The 13,947-nt window shown below is 45.8% G+C and overlaps 2 protein-coding genes and 1 pseudogene across 2 annotated transcripts; all 3 read left to right on the top strand.

Annotated features, from left to right (window-relative positions):
• Positions 1–882: 882 nt before the first annotated feature.
• On the top strand, positions 883–4,133 carry LOC115751135 (protein SIEVE ELEMENT OCCLUSION B-like). Its single transcript, XM_030688880.2, has 7 exons — positions 883–1,187; positions 1,381–1,485; positions 1,624–2,072; positions 2,236–2,345; positions 2,457–2,599; positions 2,704–3,198; positions 3,290–4,133. The coding sequence occupies exons 1-7, from the start codon at positions 960–962 to the stop codon at positions 3,929–3,931; spliced, it is 2,172 nt and encodes a 723-aa protein (XP_030544740.2). The 5' UTR covers positions 883–959; the 3' UTR covers positions 3,932–4,133.
• A 1,996-nt stretch (positions 4,134–6,129) lies between these two features.
• Positions 6,130–9,360, top strand: LOC115751137 (annotated as a pseudogene).
• Positions 9,361–10,332: 972 nt separating this feature from the next.
• On the top strand, positions 10,333–10,752 carry LOC115751095. Its single transcript, XM_030688809.2, has one exon. The coding sequence runs from the start codon at positions 10,333–10,335 to the stop codon at positions 10,750–10,752; it is 420 nt and encodes a 139-aa protein (XP_030544669.2).
• The last annotated feature ends 3,195 nt before the right edge of the window (positions 10,753–13,947 follow it).

Below are 13,947 nucleotides of genomic sequence, written 5' to 3'. Positions count from 1 at the left end.
GTTACCTGTAGTGAGATTGATCAGCACAGAACCTGATTTGGGGTGCGGGTTTGGCCAATTTTGGTAATAGTCAAATGATTCGGATTTGGTAATCCCTCCAATGGAAAGCAAGGAATCGAATATGTTGTGCCCTCCTATTTACCCTCTCTCTCTCTTTTTGAACTTTTTTGCCCCTTGTTTTGTGGTGGAAAAGCTTCCTCGGCAATGTGGTGGTGAAAACTCAATCCGGACACAACTCGACAAAGAAAGGAAGCAAAAACACTAAAGTAAAATATTAGTGTAGTCAAACACTAACATTTAGTGTTCGTTACACATCCGTCTCCTAGGAAGCCCGAGATATCATGAAAGAAATCGAACCCAACAAGGTATATCGGGGACTTATAAATCGCCTCGACGCGTGATGCCGACGTAGTCGCCCTCAAGCCAATCGGGGATAGAAATTGATCGGAAAATGAGCTGATAACACAGGGGGTTGGAAGACCCGACTTTGTCGCTATCGGAGATTTGATTAGGCACCTCTAAACAAACATTGCTTTTGGCATGAAAAGAAGCTGAAACGTAAACCCTAAATCTTGCTACATTTGTACTGTTCTTTTGAGCAAGAGGATCACTCTTCCCAGCCAATATCTTATCAGCGTTCATTAATTAATCTTTAGAAGTTAATCAGAATCCGACAAAGATCACCATCTGCTTCGGACATTACGCAGAGAAAGCTCCATGCACGGTCCCAAGTATCTTCCTAGCTGGACAAGGCGTAAAGAAAAGACAGGCCAAAGCTTCAATTTAACGTGCAAAACATTAAATTACGATGGAAGCAAGGAAGTCGATTCACACCGGGGCTTTACTCCATCTATCATGCCTATAAATAGAGACCAGGCTGAGGGCTATGTCAATCACACACAAAAACCTGAAAAAAACCCTAGTGTTTGTATTTTTCTCTAGAGTTTGCATATCCCATCATGGCCATGATGACGACAACCAGCAAGATGATGCCGCCCGCCATGCAGAGGTTGATCAAGGGTGGGGATCGGAGCATGATCACCATGTCTGACGACAGCGTGATGATGAAGCAGGTCATGGACACTCACACCCCCGACGGCCGGGAGGTTGACGTGAAGCCACTCCTCCATCTCGTCGAGGACATCCTCAACCGCGCTACCTTGAGTGTTGACACTGTCGCCACCGGGGTAATGGAGTAGGAATGATCTTTTTCTTGTCTGCCTTCTTGCGGTGAACCGGATCAAATGCTTGCAGATAATGCTTTTACTTAGCTAGGAGAGATTTGTCTAGTTTGATGGTCTTTTTCTGTATCTCTTATGAGTATTATGATCTCTCGTTTCTAATTCTAAAGTGTGCATGCATGGCTCTTGCTGCGTATAGGGATCAGTATTGTTCACGGAAAACATGGATGACAAGACTTACCAGGCCAGCTTCAATGCCATGCTCGACGCGCTGTCCTATATCATCGAGAGGATCTCCTGCGAGGTGATTTATGAAAGAATTTCATGTCGCCCTTCATCTGTTTCGCATTTTGCCCCGAGATTAAATGAAGAGCAATCGATTCTTCGTTAGAAGAAACAATTCTTTCCGCTGACATTTGCCAGCTTGGCCACCGATCCTCAGCTGTCCGTGAAGGCGCTGACCGGGGGTGAGGCGCATGCGACCACGCTCGCCATATTCAACTTGCTCGGCCCCTTCTCGTGGGACGCCAAGCTGGTGCTGACCCTGGCAGCCTTCGCCTTCAACTACGGCGAGTTCTGGCTCTTGGCCCAGATCTACACCTCCAACCAGCTCGCCAAGTCGATGGCGATCCTGAGGCAGTTGCCCATGATCATGGAGCACTCGGGCATGCTCAAGTCCCGGTTCGAAGCACTCAACAACCTCATCCAGGCCATGCTTAAGGTCACCAGGTGCGTGGTGGAGTTTAGGGAGCTTCCCTCAGCTTACATCTCCAGCGAGATCCCCGCATTGTCCACCGCCATGGCACACATCCCAACTGCCGTTTACTGGACCATAAGGAGCGCTGTGGCTTGTGCTGGCCAGATCACTAACCTCACTAGCTATGGCCTTGAGTACGCGCTCTCGAACTATTTTGACTTCTCTACTTGCACTCGATTATAAGGCATAGATACAAATCATTGTATAGCTGATTGTTAAATGAAAGTATATGTCTGAATGATTACTTGTGTAGATGCGTCCCACGTGAAATCATAACATGGAAGTGAGAATTTGCAGGTACATAACAACCACAACCGAGGCATGGGAGCTATCAACCTTGGCTCACAAACTGACGAGCATATATGAACATTTGCAGAAGCAAATCGCCATATGTAACCAACACATTGGTAATAAATCAGCCACTGATCTATATAGACCCTCTATTTATTTCTTATCTGGTAATTTGAAGAGAAGGAAACCTTTTCGAAGAAGGCTTAACCGAGTTACCGGTGACGCAGAGGAAAAGCGGCATCTCGAAGCCTATCAGACTCTCCTGAGTCTCATGGAAACCCTCCACATTGACAATATGAAGATCCTGAAGGCTCTGATTTATCCCAAGGATGATATTCTCCCACTTGTTGACGGGAATACTAAGAAAAGGGTTCGACCTCTATATCCAGTCTCACTATTATGCAACACACCCACGAACGATTCCAATTGTGAATGATTTGGCCGCGATTTTCCGTTCTATGTTGCGACATTCAGGTCAACCTTGAAGTCCTGAGGAGGAGGAACGTGTTGCTGCTGATCTCGGGGCTGGACATCTCACAGGAGGAGCTGTCCATCCTGGAGCAGATCCACAGCGAGTCCAAGTTGCACGCGACGCGGCATGATATCCACCAGTACGAGGTGGTGTGGATCCCCATGGTGGACCGCTCGGTCCTGTGGACCGACCCAATGCAGAAGCAGTTCGAGGCCCTGCAGTCCTCGATGCCGTGGTACACCGTGTACCACCCAAACCTGATCGACAGGGCGGTGATCCGGTTCATCAAGGAGAGGTGGCACTTCAGGAACAAGCCCATCCTGGTGGTGCTTGACCCACAAGGCAAGGTTGTGTGCCCCAATGCCATTCACATGATGTGGATCTGGGGAGGCAATGCCTTCCCTTTCACTACAATGAGAGAGGAGGCTCTGTGGAAGGAAGAGACATGGAGGCTTGAGCTTCTTGTCAATGGCATTGATCCAACAATTTTGAATTGGGTAACTCAAGATCATTTCAAGTTAGCATTTTTATCAGATTAATCCAAAGGTTTGTGACATTGAGATCTTCAATTTTGTCCCTCATCATCAGATTAGAGACGGCAAGTACATATTCCTGTATGGTGGCGATGACATTGAGTGGATCCGCAAGTTCACCACGGCGGCACACCAGGTCGCACAGGCGGCGAGGATCCCCCTGGAGATGGCCTATGTGGGCAAGAGCAGCAAGCGAGAGCAGGTGCGGCGCGCAGTTGTTGCCATAAACAATGAGAAGATGAGCTACGCCTGGCAGGACCTGACTATGGTGTGGTTCTTCTGGACCCGGCTCGAGTCGATGCTCTTCTCGAAGATCCAGCTCGGGAAGGCGGACGAGTACGACCCTGTGATGCAGCAGATCAAGAGGCTGCTCAGCTTCGACAAGGTCGGGGGCTGGGCAGTGCTGAGCAAGGGGTCGACCATCTCGGTGAACGGGCACGGGACCACAGTCCTGCCGGCGCTGCTGGAGTACGACCTGTGGAAGGAGCACGTGCCGACCAAGGGGTACGAACTGGCATTCAAGGACCACCATGACAAGATCCACGACGTGACGCACCCGTGCTGCCGCTTCGAGTTCCAGAGCGCGATGGGAAGGATCCCGGAGAGCATGCGGTGCCCAGAGTGCCAGAGACTCATGGAGAAGCTCACCAGCTTCGTCTGCTGCCACGATGAGGTTGCTCCCATCGTCTATGATTGATCTGATCAATCAATCAAAGCCTTTAACGGTGGAGGGATATATCATATAATGAATGTCTTGTGGGGACATAATAAAAAGACTGTGTGTGCTTGAATTTCCTTGTTTTGATTTTGGGTTTGGAGCGTGTAAGGATGATGTCCAATAATCAACATCTGATGTTTGAGATTAAATAAGAATAGAGTGTGTGAACCTCTTTTGAGTTGTTCGTCCTCTCAAGACTTTGCTCTCCCTTCTTCTCCTCCCTTCTATTATGATTTTGGCCTTCCATGAAATTGTCATTATCATTGTGTGATTGATTAGTCGATCACAAATCATATGCTTTATCCCAGTTCAAGATGTATTGCCGTTAATTGGGAAATTTTCTCACTTCTCAAGGTCGAGTGATGTGGAAATTGAAAAATGAAATTTTTTTACTTTTGCGGACTTAAGTCTCTCTCCTCATTAATTAGGTTCTCTCTTCTTTCCGGGTCTTCTTCCCCTCTCCCCCCCCCCCCCTCCTCTCTTTCTCTTACTTTATTTCAAATTTCACTCCAAACGCCTTAAGACCTGTCTCCTCTCTGTCTCGCAAAATCCGACGACCACCTCTGGATGACCCCCGCCGAACGCTCTCTCACAGCAGCTGGAAAACGAGGGAGACATTGAGGAGTGGGGGTCGGAGGGCTCGATGGCACGAGCTTCCCTTTGAAAAAGAGGTCGGAAAGAGAGAGAGAGAGAGAGAGCTGACGAAATGTTTGCCTCCGTGTGTAGTCGTGGCTCTAGCCGGATGACCCAGAATAGAGGCGAACTAGAACTCCCTGTCGACGTCCTTTGTCGCCACCTCCGCATCGACTGGTACTCTTGTCTTCTTCGTTGCCCGCTGGTTTTGCTTCTGCCGGCGCATTGCCTCCGTCCATTGAGATGATTAGTTGAACATCACCCATGAGTAAGCAATCGAAAAATAAAATAGACAGAATAAGAAAATAAACCAAACACCAAACTTACATGGTTCGATCGTACAGACTGCGTTCCAGTTCACGTTGAAAGAAAATGGACGGCTTGATTGGAGCCATGTTTGGGATTCAAAATTTTTCAAACCCCAAAAAAATTCTCGCTTACATTTTTTCTCTCGCTTTCAACACATGACGTAGCTCAAATCAGGCCGTCCCTTTTTATTTGGACGGTTTGATTTGAGTAATATTACGCATGTCACGGAAATCTTAATGTTAAGCGATCCAAATCCATTTGAAACTCGCTCATTTCATCTCTAACTCTCACCTCAATCTCTTCGTCTTTATCTCCTTTTTCGTCTCTCGACTCCCATTGACTCACGGCCTCGACTCCGACCGTTCATCACTTGCCTCTCTCGCTTTCAGTCACCTCCATGTGCTACAAGTTCAAATCCCCGATCTTCAATCTACTCACCAAATCCCCAATTTTCAATCTCCATTTGGTCGGTGAAGCTTGGTGGGACCGGTTCCATGGCCCCAACCAGAAACAGGACTGGAACGGTGGTCCAATTCCCGAGTGGATCCATGGAATCAACAGGCGATTGCTATTTCAATTTTTCAAAACCAATCCTTAGTGGGTAGTTTTCGGTTTTAGGGTAAGAATTGCCTACTCGGGCCATGCTCACCCCTAACTTGTATTGCTAACAAAAATAACTGAATAACAAAAAATTCATTATTCATGTAAATGTTAGGCCATAAATTATTGTCGATAATGAAAATATTTTTCGTTGGCTAATTAGTTTAAACGATACGAGCGATTATTCCAAGAAAATATTTTCCAAACTATTATTTTTTACGAAACGCACACACCCTAAGAAAGAAGAAGCAAGGACTCATCTGATCATATCCACTTCAAGTACAGCAAAAGGGACTTTGATTATACCAATCATACCCCGAGATTATGTTGCTAACGAGGATTTAATTCGACATTACCCTGCCTAACCATGTCTCATCTGTGATAATTATTTGTTTATTAGAAGCAATTAATCTGAATCCCACAGAAATCACGGTCTGCGTCGGACATTACACACAGAAAGCTCCCATGAACGGTCCCAAGCATCTTCCTAGGCTGGAACCATATTGACCAAAAAAGTGGCCAGAGCTTCAATTTAACGTACAAAACATTCAACCACAATGGAAGCAAGGAAGTCGATTCATCCCCAGGTTTCACTCCATCTGCCACTCCTCTTCACAGAGACCAGACTTAGGGCTACATCAATTACACAAAACCCAGATGAAAATACATTTCCTTTCCTTCGGAAAACCATAGTGTTAGAATTTTTCTGGAGATTATATATCCGTTATGGCCACGACGACCGACAAGGACAGGGTTTGGAGCATAATGACGATGTTCGACAAGGACCTGATGATGAAGCAGGTTGAGGAGACTCGCGCCCCCGACGACTGCGAGTTTGAAGTGGAGCTGCTCCTCGATCTAGTTGGGGATATCCTCGACGGCGCAGCCTTAGATGTTGACACCGACATCACCCCCGGGGTAATAGAGTAGGAATGACCTTTTTCTTTTTGTCCGTCTTGACCTGGAATCAAATGCTTTGAGTACATTTTACAGTAATTTGGCTAGGAGAGATTTGTTCAGTTTAATATCAATCACCATTTCTCTGATAAAGGATGAGCAATATCCGGACAATTATCAATCTCAACTATCTGTTTTTCTCTTGAGATCACGGAATACATGGCGAACGAGACTTACTGGGCCAGCATCACCACCATGCTCGACGCATTGTCCTATACCATCAGTTGGATTTCTGGCAAGGTGGTTCATGAAAAGTTTCATTTTGCGCTTCATCGATTTCAAATTCCTCCACGAGATTAAACGAAGAGCAATCAATTCTTTGCAACAAAATCAAGTTCTGTACTGACTTTTGTGACCTGGCAACCGATCCTCAGCTATCCGAGAAGGCGCTGACCGGGGGCGAGGCGCACGAGACAACGCTCTCCATATTCAACATGCTCGCCCCCTTCTCGTGGTACGCCAAGCCGGTGCTGACCCTCGCGGCCTTCGCCTTCAACTACGGCAAGTTCTGGCTCTTGAACCAGGTCTACTCTTCCAACCAGCTCGCCAAGTCAATGGCTATCCTGAAGCAGCAGCCCTTTATCATGGAGCACTCGGGTGCTCTCAAGTCCAGGCTCGACGTGCTCAAAAGTCTCAACCAGGCCATGTTTGAAGCCACCAGGTTCGTGGTGGACCTCAAGGAGCTTTCGTCGGTGGTGCCCGCGTTGTCAGCCGCCATTGCCCACATCCCAAATGGCGTCCACTGGACCATAAGAAGCGCCGTGTCCTGCTCTAGCCAGATCGCCAACCTCACTAGCTTCAGCCACAAGTACGCGCTCTCCAGTTATTTCGATTCTCCCCTCGCGCTCAACTGTAGTTTTATGAGGCATTGGACACAAATCATCCTATACCTAATGGGTTAACATCAGACTTAATCATGTAACTGTGAACAAATTTCTCTATAGACGCCTCCCACAACAAATCATAACTTGGAAGCGAGAATTTGCAGGTACATAACATCCACAACCGAGGCACGAGAGCTGCCAACCTCAGCTCACGAACTGAAGACCGTAAATGAATATTTGTGAGAACAAATTATCGCGTGTCACCGATTAGTAAGCGGTAAGGCAGCGTTCAATATAGACACCCCACTATTTTTGTACGTAGTAAATAAAGAGAAAGCAACCTTTTTGAAGAAGGCTTAACCAAGTTCAGGGTGATGCAGCGGAAAAAAAGCGGCATGACGAAGCCTATCAGGCTCTCCTGAATCCCCCGGAAGCCATCCACATTGTCAATGTGAAGATCCTGAAGTCTCTGATTTATCCCGAGGATGATATTCTGCCACTTGTGGATGGGACTACAAAGAAGAGGGTTCGATCTCCATAGCAAGTCTCGTGATATTGCTACTATTAACCCTTCAATGCAAAACGATTGGACTGCGATTTTCTGTTCTATCTCACGACATATGTGTTCAAACATCGCACACTGCTTGACGGTCTTAGATCACTTTCGTCTCCGTTCATCTAGCAGTTTAGTCTTTCGGATTTGGTCTCATAACAATACAGGTCAACATCGAAGTCCTGAGGAGGAAGAACGTGCGGCTGCTGATCTCAGGGCTCGACATCTCACAACACGAGCTGTCCATCCTGGAGCAGATCCACAGCGAGTCCAAGCTGCACGAGACAATGCATGAGGTGGTGTGGATCCCTGTGGTGGACCACTCCGTCAAGTGAACCAAGCGAAAGCAGAAGCAGTTCGAGGACTGGCAGTTCGCGATGCCGTGGTACACCGTGCTCCACCCACGCCTGATCAGCAAGGTGGTGATCCAGTTCGTCAAGGAGATGTTGCACTTTAGGAACAAGCCCATCCTGGTGGTGCTTGACCCACAAGGCAAAGTTCTGTGCCCCAATGCCATTCACATGATGTGGATTTGGGAAGCATAGCCTTTCCTTTCACTACCCTGGAAGAGGAGGCTCTGTGGAAGGAAGAGACATGGAGGCTTGAGCTTCTTGTCGATGGCATTGATGAAGCAATTCTGAATTGGGTTAACTCATGATCATGTCAAGTTAGCATTTTTGTCATGTTAATTCAAAGGTTCGTGACATTGAGATCTTCAATTTTGTGCCTCATCAGATTAGAGAAGGCAAGTACATATTCCTGTACGGTGGCAATGACATCGAGTGATCCGCAAGTTCACCGTGGCGGCACGCCAGGATCCCCCTGGAGATGGTCTATGTGGGCAAGAGCAGCAAGCTGGAGCAGTTGCGGCGCATGATTGCAGCCATCGACGCTGAGAAGCTGAGCTACGCCTGGCAGGACCTGACTATGGTGTGGTTCTTCTGGACCCGGCTTGAGTCGATGCTCTTCTCAAAGATCCAGCTCGGGAAGGCGGACGAGGATGACCCCGTGATGCAGCAGATCAAGAGGCTGCTCAGCTTCGACAAGGCCGAGGGGTGGGCGGTGCTGAGCAAGGGGTCAAGCATCACGGTGAATGGACACGGTACCGCGGTCTTGCCAGCGCTGCTGGAGTATGACCTGTGGAAGGAGAACGTGGAGACCAAGGGATACGACAGTGGCGTTCAAGGAGCAGCACGACAAGATCCAGAACACGATGCACCTGTGCTGCCGATTGGAGTTCCAGAGCACGGTGGGGAAGATCCCGGAGAGCATGGGGTGCCCGGAGTGCCAGAGTCTGATGGAAGAACTCACCAACTTCGTCTGCTGCCATGATGAGGTTGTTCCCAGCATCGATGAGGAATCAATCAATCATAGCCTTTAAATGGGAGGAGGGATAGATCATATACGTATGTCTTATGGAACATAATAGAAAGCCCCGGTTGTGCTAGAATTTCCATGTTTTGATTTGTTGCTGGAGTGTGAAGGATGATGTCCAGTAAAATCGACCATCTGATGTTTGAGGTTAAATAAGAATAGAGCTTGGGAACTTCTTGTTGGGAGCACATATCTTCGTCCGGAGAGAATGCCAAGGGGAGCGTCCATGTCCGAGCTCGTCAACATATCCAATTAGACTCGTCTTCACTCAAAAAATCAAATCAATGATTTATAGGCCAACATGGATGCATTGATTGCTCCACACCACTTTAATTCTTCGATGTGATATTTCTTTAAGGAAAATGCTTTCCTTACGGTACCGTTAGAAACGGTAAAATCTCAACCGTAGATCAACATATCATTACATGCATTTTGCATAAATTACTCATTAATTAAGATATCGTGTGGTCGAAAATAACCGACGATCTTGTCGATCTATCGAACTAGCAGCTTTATTTCTTTAACACAACTCACACATCCACGCATCTTAACACTTCTCTCATGAGTTCTTTGTCCTCTCAAGATTTTGTCATTATCATCGTGTTAGAATCACAAGCCATATGCTCTATCGAAGCTACAAGTTTGTCATTGCTCAATTCGAGTCACATCAACATTAATTATGAGAGATATCTCGCTTTTTGATATTCTGAATCATAATCCGAAAATGCGGCATTGACGTACGCGAAGAAGAATTTTTCAAGAAACTAGATTGAAGAATAGAATCGTCGGGCCAAATGCCCCTTAACATTCTTTGGAAGCGTAATTTCATGTAATTGAAAATAGCGACAACTCTTATTAAATCGTATTGACGATGTATTGACAATCCTAAAATCATACTTAACTAGAAGAGTATCCATATTACCAGTAAGTTTGGTGCGGGCGGATGACCATGGTTCGAGGAGGACGACGTGGTCAAACCCAGGGAATACACGAACGACCGAAACGACGTGCAGCTCCATCGGCTGACAAATAGCCAGCGCACGTCGCCGTTTTTGGCCACCCCACTCTCCCCCTTCGCGTCTCAAAATTGCTTGGCATTGACACAGAGAACCCGAGGAATTGCTACTTCGATGGCTTCTTCTTCTTCTTCTCTGCAGAGACTCCTCAGAAGATCACTCTCTGCAAGGGTCGCCTCCACTTTACGCCAACTCCAAACGCCCCCGCCGCCGCCGCTTTCCCCCCTCTACCAACCCCACTTGATCGACGGGTTGCCGTCGGAAATCCCTCTCTTGGACCCTCTCTGGGGTTTACCCAAGATAACGGAGAATGCGACGCGACCTCGAGTCCCTCCACCGGCTTTCCCGTCCTATCCCTTCGGGCTCTATTTAGGACCGATCCCGTCGGGTTCTTCTGTCGAAAGCGAAGAGGAAGCGGTGGATTCGAGCGATGCGAATGGTGTGTGGGCCGATAGCGTGAAGAAGAAGAGGAAGAGGAAGATGAACAAACACAAGTATAAGAAGCTCAGGAAGCGGCTTAGGAGGCAGACCTAGGTATTCTCGGGGAATTGTACTTGGACCCCCTGGTTATTATGATTCACATGACTTGATTAGATTTTTTTTTTTTAAATTTACACTTCGTTTTGAATCCTTCTGAGAGGTGGAATAGATCATTCGAAGCTGAAAATGGGTGGCTGCGAGCTGATTTTTGCTCTAAGGCTTTTTTCTGAGACATCATGTTTTGCACGACGGATTCTCGGTGGTGAAAACAAGTTTTCCTTCATAATTTGCGCCTGCCTTCCCAATTGAGTATTCTCTATCTTAATTTGCGCCATTTGCCTAGTCCTTCATGCGCGGTTTATAAGGTTATTGTGCTTTGTTTTGTGATCTGCCGTTGGGAATGTTGCCTTATTCAGGTGCATCAGATTTTTCATTCTTTCTTCTTCGTTATCCTGTTGCCAAGGCATGAAATTTGTATATCATTCTCCTGAATATGCAACGTGCATCTGTTGCCATGTGTTCTTGGTGTGTCTATTAAGTGAAGCATTGTGGCTACTTGGTCTGGCCGTGGTTAGTTGCCTAAGTGGTATGGAAAATCTTATGGGGCCTGAAAGTATGCTGCTTTGGATGGTATTGTAGGTGGTGCTTGGTTGAGTAATTGCTACCTGATTGTCCTCGTCCTTGCTGTATATCGGTGATAATAGAGTTTCCCTAGTTTAAGGTTGGATAGTTTAGGGATTAAAATAAATTAATTCGAAGTCCTATGTCGATGGGTTGACCATACTAGGCCCATGTATGTAACATGTTCATTCATAAATTGTGCACTGCACTCTACCCAAAGTACATTTGTATGTAACACTGGTGGAATGGACATCTATACTAGTGCGTGATAATATAGGAGTGGCTGTGGGGCAGTTCCATATCAGAATGGTCGGTTCAAATGGGAGTTTGACTGAGATTATCAGGAACAGTTCATGATATCAACTGTAAGAGTATCAGAATTACGACATCAGATTGGCCACATTGTCTACAATTGGAAGGTTCATTACCTTATAATGCATGACACCATGAGATTACATACACATAGATGTATAAAAGGTGCTGAAGTTTTAAATGAGTTTAATCATCAGACCTCAGTTGAATAGCAAGAAGACAATTGTAGCACATTAATTTACCTTTGAAGTATCCAAGAGGTGTTTCCTCGATATTTGAAGTTCAGCTCGTTAGTCACTCAGTATGTTGAATAAATGGTTGGCTGTAGTTTGCCTGCAAGATCACAAATGTGCCTGTATCGTACATGTGAATAGTGGCTTTTGACAGCACTTTTTGTGGGACTATGGAGGCGAAGGCAGGTGTTTGGACTTAAGACTGATTGCTTGAGAATTTCTTTAGTAGATCAGTTTATCAGGCTATCAGTAGAAGTTATGATTGGAAAAAACATGGAAATATCAGTTGAATTGCAGAATGATGAGGATATTCAGAAGATTATAACATAAGAGATAAGAGATACTGAGGGAAGTTGAAATGGTTGCAAGCTAAATTGGTGGAGATATGGTGGTTGCATGAGTGCCCTTTGCCTTTGGATTATAGTGTTAGTCCTTTTTTCTTGCAGCTGTCTTGTTTATGTCAATTGCCTATACCAGTGTAGAAAAACAGCTGGAGACGTGGTATGATTAGATGAAGTGGACAAATGCTTTTGCATTGACAATGATTGCTTCTTTGATAAACTTCTCACCATATAAGCTTGATAGATTGTTGGAATTAGGGCTGTCAACTGGACTGGTTTTACCAGGGAACCGGACCGAACTGGCCATGGAAACAAGTCTGGTTCCTGGTTCCAAATATCTAGTGCTGAGTTCACACACCCCCCCAGGAACCAATGGTTAAAACCTGTTTTATGAAGTTGGAAGAAGATGATTTACCTTTCTTAAGTGAACTTAACTTCTCTATTGCTTTATATTGTTGTTTGTTTTGTATCGATATTTTACTGTCAAGTCGTTTTGTTGCTCATATTATTTTGTTGTAACTACTATTTGTCTCGGTTTTTGAAAAAATGAAGTAAAAAAATTGGGAACCGGCTCGTGGGCGGACCCTTTAATCGGACCAGAAAAACAGGATAGGTTCTAAGGTTGGTTTCAAGGCAAATAAGTTAGGTTTCAGGTTCCAAAAATTAGGAATTGGTCCTAACAGGGTAAGTTTCAGGTTTCAGGTCCAGAACTTACCCATTTTGGAACCGATCACCTCTAATTGGAGTACTTCGATCAGGTTTAGTTATGCAAACGCCATTGGCTCTGACGCATACCGTCATTGATTTAGCTGAGCTGATTGTATGGTTGCAAAAGGTCTTTCTTGCTGTATGAATGACAACCTGCCGATATCATGCTTCTGTACGCGCTAGAGAATATGAACTTCTGATGCTCCTATTTATCAGCCATGCGACTTTCTATGGGAGATATGCGTGGAAGAATTAGTTAAGAAGTTTCATGTTTATCTGTTGACCCACTGCCATGTTGTTGCTTCTGTTAGTAGTTGTTGATTCCTGCTAGAGGGTAATCTTTGATGGATCCTTGGTTGCAAGTACTTAGAATGATGTATTTATGCGACTATGGTAACAATATGAGCCGCTCGGATCTGCATCTATGTTTCGGCTGAGAGACATGTCTCATCATCCCATCAATAGAAGAACAAGAAGATGGATTAAAGTAGCAGTGAGCTGCCTGTTCCTTTCTCTTTCCCTCCCTTGATTTTCTGGGACCCATGATGATATGAACATGCTTTCCTTCTGATCCTGCTCTCATTCCTCGCTATTCATTAATTATGATGGTTGTTGTTTAGTCGCATTCTTCACGGGAATAATTGGTGCCCTTGCTAATGACCCGGGGGTTCCAACCTTAGTCCTGCATTTTGGGTCCCCCTAAGTTGTGGGTGGATCATGCATTGCATTTGCACTGTGGAGACAGGGCCTACCACCTGAAAGGTTCAAGTAGAAAATATTTTCATATCATGAGGTCCACCAGGTTAGTTTGACTGGCTGAACATGTGGCACATGCGATCCGGTTACTTTCTGTTTGTCTTGATAGGGCTTTAATAAATTAAATCTTCCGTCTCATGTTCTCGATTTGATGTCGAGGTAAATTTGCTGCGTCTTCTTCCCATGTTAAGTAGTCCTGCACTGATCGAAAGCTGAAGTTAAATTGTCTGTGAGCTAGCTTGGAACCTGCACTGATCAAAAGCTGAAGGTAAAATGTC

The sequence above is a fragment of the Rhodamnia argentea genome, chromosome 11, assembly GCF_020921035.1.
Source record: "Rhodamnia argentea isolate NSW1041297 chromosome 11, ASM2092103v1, whole genome shotgun sequence".
In the NCBI taxonomy this organism is placed as follows: Eukaryota; Viridiplantae; Streptophyta; class Magnoliopsida; order Myrtales; family Myrtaceae; genus Rhodamnia; species Rhodamnia argentea.
The sequence above is the reverse complement of the archived record's forward strand: the minus strand, read 5'-3'. Positions and strand labels throughout refer to the sequence as shown.

What these genes read in the sequence shown, in the direction of transcription:
- LOC115751095 (XM_030688809.2), top strand. Translation starts at nt 10,333, where the DNA reads ATGGCTTCTTCTTCTTCTTCTCTGCAGAGACTCCTCAGAAGATCACTC.
- LOC115751135 (XM_030688880.2), top strand. Translation starts at nt 960, where the DNA reads ATGGCCATGATGACGACAACCAGCAAGATGATGCCGCCCGCCATGCAG. An exon ending in TCGAGAGGATCTCCTGCGAG is followed by an intron (nt 1,486 to 1,623) that starts GTGATTTATGAA and finishes ACCGATCCTCAG; the next exon opens with CTGTCCGTGAAGGCGCTGAC. An exon ending in CTCACTAGCTATGGCCTTGA is followed by an intron (nt 2,073 to 2,235) that starts GTACGCGCTCTC and finishes GAGAATTTGCAG; the next exon opens with GTACATAACAACCACAACCG.